Here is a 4645-nt window from a genome sequence, read left to right as displayed (position 1 = left end):
CATTCCTTAAAGTGACACCAGTTATTCAAAACAATTAAGTTGCTTAAGGCAAGTGATAAAGATAAAGTAAAATGAATATTACAAAGCTAACACAATGACAAATGTGCAACAATCCCTCACGGAATTTTTGACTTTGGAACTCAAGCGTTTTGTCCCTCCAACTTCTCCTCACAAATGGGTGGCACGGTGGTTAGCACTGCTGCCTCACAGCGCCAGGGGACCCGGCTTGGGTCACTGTCTGTGTGGAGTTTGCACGTTGTCCCCACATCTGCCTAGGTTTCCTCCAGATGCTCCGGTTTCCTCCTGCAGTCCAAAGATGTGCAGGTTAGGTTGGTTGGCCAGCCATGCTAAGTTGACCCTAGTGTCACGGGGTTTTGCGGAAGGAGGGCCTGCTTGGGATTGTGGTTGGTGCAGACGCGATGGGCCGAATGGGAATCTATGATCCTATTCTATAAAATGGTACTGACTGAAACTGGGCTGCATTTCCATAACAAATGCCACCCACTGAGAATATTTCCTCAACTTCTTTTTTAAGTACAAGAACGCTGCCCATCAACATTTAATCTTGGATGGCAGCAACACTAGTCATGATTCAGCCCTCAAACATCCATGCTATTTAGATAACCATTGAGAGTGCATGGAACTATAGTGAGTCATCACCCGTTCCTTGGTAGGTCATAACTTTTAAGTTTAGTGTTACAAGTAGGCTTACATTAACACGGCAATGAAGTTACTGTGAAAATCCCCTAATCGCCACACTTCGGCACCTGTTCGGGTACACTGAGGGAGGATCTAGCATGACCACTGCACCTGACCACCACGTCTTTCGGACGGTGGGAGGAAACCAGAATATCTGGAGGAAACCCACGCAGACACGGGGAGAACATGCAGACTCCACACAGACAGTGACCCAAGCCGGGAATCGAACCCGGGTCTCTGGCACCATGAGGCGGCAATGCTAACCTAAGAATAAAACGTGATGGGGGCATTTTCCAAGGGATTCAACAAACACAAGACAATAAAGTTGGTGTGCATTCTGCTTATGAACAGTCACTGCAACAGTGCCCCGTAGACGGTACAAGGCAAAAAAATTTTAAAAAGTGAGCAGAACAGCTTCAAAACCACATTTAGAATAGCTATTGCATATGCTGTTGTGAAAGATAACATCTTGTGTTAAACTAATACTGACACTCTCCCTCACCGTTTTCCCTTATTTTGTGATTTAAACGAAGGATTACAATAAGATAGATGTATACATTACAACAGAATAAATTAAAGCGAGTTATAGGAAAAATATTAATCTCTTAATCAAAAGGTGCACACTGCAGTGCTTTCAGTCCTTTACCCTCCATCCCATTGTAAATCTACATCTCTGAAGACAGTTTATACAATTCTAAAACTCTTAGAATAATTTATTTCCTCTACAATATCATCTCGATCAATAGAAAAAAAACCTACAGAACTCTGACTGACTAACTTTCATTTTGCCAGATCTCAAATCAGCTCCTGGACCAGGTCGATCCTTCAGTGCACTGAAATCTTCTCTTTGGCAGCTTACTTTACAAGTCCGGAACACCTCATTACAAACTCCAGCCCTGCTCGACTCCACTTCTCTTTCTGCTAACTTCCTAAAATCGGCCTTCGTTTGTCAACACCCTTCTCATTACCGAGAGGTTATTCAGGTCACCCCCTCCCCTTTGACTCCGGTCAGTCACTGGGAAAGGATAAGATTCTGAGGAAGTGGCACCGTGTTGTGTTTCGACGTGAGCTTACACCAGCAGAAGTGAAGCAAAGGTTTCAATCAGATACCTTCTTCTCAAGATGCTCTGACCCTTTTTTTTAGGCCTTCAGAACGAGCTAGAATGGTTGCTGTATAATGCAACCATTAGAAAGTGCCACTTTAGGATTGCAAAATGCATTAAAAAGGTTTTTTAAAAAGTCCCCATTTCTAAAACGGCCTCTGAAACAGAAACTACACCCATCTCTCTCTCTCTATGGCTGTACTGAATGTGATCAAACATCATTCCTTCAGTATTTGCACAGGCTTCCTGTAATTTATTGGTATTGATGTAAATCAGTCTCACGACACCTCGTTAAAGTCCAAAAGATTTATTTGGAATCACGAGCTTTCGGAACGCTTCATCAGGTGAGTGGAGCCCAGTCACCTGAGGAAGGAGCAGCGCTCCAAAAGCTCGTGATTCCAAATAAACCTGGTGTTGTGAGACTTCTCACTGTGCCCACCCCTGTCTAATGCCGGCATCTCCCCCTCTTGATGTAAATCAGGTCACATCTGAGAAAATGCTGGAAAATTTCAGCAGGTCTGGCAGCCTCTGTAAGGAGAGAAAAGATGTTTCATGTCCAGATGACAAAGCTTTGACAAAGGGTCATCGAAACATCTGCTTGTTTTTTTCTCTCCTTACAGAGGTTGCCAGACCTGCTGAAATTTTCCAGCATTTTCCCTTCTGGTTTCAGATTCCAGCAACCACAGTAATTTGCTTTTATCCACATAAACATCTGACTTCCCTTCCCAAAGAACAAAAATGTCAACAACTTCTGATTTAACAATAAACTGTGACCAATTTGTCCCTAAACACATAGATATTTCTTCATTTAAAAAAATAGTGAATTAACCGGAAAGTCTTTTTTTTAAGTGATAACAGCAAGGAAGGCGAAATGGAGTTGGACGTGTTTTCAGTGTAACATCCTGGCTCTGCAACACACTTTCTGCTGGAGGTGCTGGCATGGTAGATGCAGACAGAATGTTCCCAATGATGGGGAGGGGGGCAAGTCCAGAGCCGGGGATCACAGTCCGAGGATTCGGGGTAGATTGTTCAGGATGGAGGTGAGGAGACATTTCTTCACCCAAAGAGTGGTGAGCCTGTGGAATTCATTACCGGGGGTGTAGCTGATGCCAAAACATTGAATGTATTCAAGAGACGGCTGGATATGGCACTCGGGGAATCAAATGTTGAGGGGAGAAAGAGGATTGGGCGATTGAGTTGATGATGGTGATGAATGGGGGAAAGCAGGCGGGATGGGCTGAATGGCCTCCTCCTTCTCCGTCCTTTGCTCCTTCTTCTCAGATGAAGTGGATCCAACCGTTCTCCCAGTCTTTGGGGGGCGAGATTTTGAACTTGTGGCTTCTTACCTGGTAGTTGGAGCCCCTGTTGTTGTCCCAGAACTCCTGGCCCGCCACCAGGTAGCGGATGGCGAACTGGAGGGTGCCGCCCGCCTCCAGGAAGACGGGGGCCACCAGCTTGAAGGAGAAGGTGTCGGTCTGGCTGTCCGCCGAGTGGGCGCTGTGGCTGGCGGCGAGGTCCATGTGGCTGCGCCAGTGGTCCAGGCTGTACCTGACCAGCACCTGCTTCTCGTAGGCCAGGTTCCAGACCCGGACCCGCCCCGCCACGCTGAAGTGGTCGGTGCAGACGCTCTCCAGGCACACCCGGTTCCTCCGGACCCGCTGCGGGAAGTCGGCCGCCGAGGCGGGGTTGCCGAAGAGGGGCTCCAGCAGGCGGCCGGGGCCGTCCAGGTACACGGCCATCACCCGGTCGGCCAGCGGGCACTCGGCCGGCCGGTCCCGCAGCCTGGCCATCACCCGGGGCGGCACCTGCGGCACGTCGGCGTGGCAGAAGTGGCGGATGGTGGTGAGCTCCAAGCCCAGCGAGTCGGCGAAGCGCACCTTCTTGCTGCTGGCCCGGCTCAGCGCGCTGAGTGCCCGGTCCCCCGGCGCCGGCAGCGACTTGGCTCTCCTCCTCTGCCCGGGGCTGGGGTTCTTGGTACCCCCTCCTCCCCCCCCGCTGCCGCTGCCTCCCTCCCGGCTCCGCTGCTTCTCGCACTCAGCCCCGCGCCCGCGATTCTCCGGCCCCGCCGCCGCTCCCGCTCCCGCCCCCGCCGCCTCCTCCTCCTCTTCTCCTCCTCCGGTGCCGCCGGAGTCCTCGGCCAGGCTGCCGTACAAGCCGGCGATGCAGCTGAAGTTCCGCGGCAGGCACAGCGCCGACTTCTCCATCCCCGGCCCCCCCCCGGGCTCAAGGCGAGTTTTCCTCCCGCTTCCTTCCCGCCGCCACGTCCCGGCTGCCACAAGCTGCATCCGACCCCTCTGCAAACAGGGGAGGGGGACGGGGGTGGGGAGGGTGGGGGTAGGGAAATAATCTGTCAGCGCATTTCTCCCTCCAGGTGCAACATCTGTCCCAGCAGCTGGAAGCAGGAACTGTGTGAATGAGCTGTAGACAGCAGGAACTGTCCCTCTGTGTGTAGAAGCTGTAGACAGCAGGCACTGCACTGTCCCTCTGTGTGTAGAAGCTGTAGACAGCAGGAACTGTCCCTCTGTGTGTAGAAGCTGTAGACAGCAGGAACTGTCCCTCTGTGTGTAGAAGCTGTAGACAGCAGGCACTGTCCCTCTGTGTGAATGAGTTGTAGACAGCAGGAACTGTCCCTCTGTGTGTAGAAGCTGTAGACAGCAGGAACTGTCCCTCTGTGTGAATGAGTTGTAGACAGCAGGAACTGTCCCTCTGTGTGTAGAAGCTGTAGACAGCAGGCACTGTCCCTCTGTGTGTAGAAGCTGTAGACAGCAGGCACTGTCCCTCTGTGTGAATGAGTTGTAGACAGCAGGAACTGTCCCTCTGTGTGTAGAAGCTGTAGACAGCAG

At 51.0% G+C, this 4645-nt stretch overlaps 1 protein-coding gene across 1 annotated transcript; it reads right to left on the bottom strand.

Moving 5' to 3' along the window:
* Positions 1-311: 311 nt before the first annotated feature.
* LOC145341784 (protein phosphatase 1 regulatory subunit 3E) lies at positions 312-4035 on the bottom strand. The gene has a single exon (XM_080186713.1). The coding sequence runs from the start codon at positions 4004-4006 to the stop codon at positions 3080-3082; it is 927 nt and encodes a 308-aa protein (XP_080042839.1). The 5' UTR covers positions 4007-4035; the 3' UTR covers positions 312-3079.
* Between the last annotated feature and the right edge of the window lie 610 nt (positions 4036-4645).

The sequence above is a fragment of the Carcharhinus amblyrhynchos genome, chromosome 4 (genome assembly GCF_965287045.1).
Source record: "Carcharhinus amblyrhynchos chromosome 4, sCarAmb.v2.hapA, whole genome shotgun sequence".
In the NCBI taxonomy this organism is placed as follows: Eukaryota; Metazoa; Chordata; class Chondrichthyes; order Carcharhiniformes; family Carcharhinidae; genus Carcharhinus; species Carcharhinus amblyrhynchos.
This window is presented reverse-complemented; position numbering and strand designations above follow the sequence as displayed.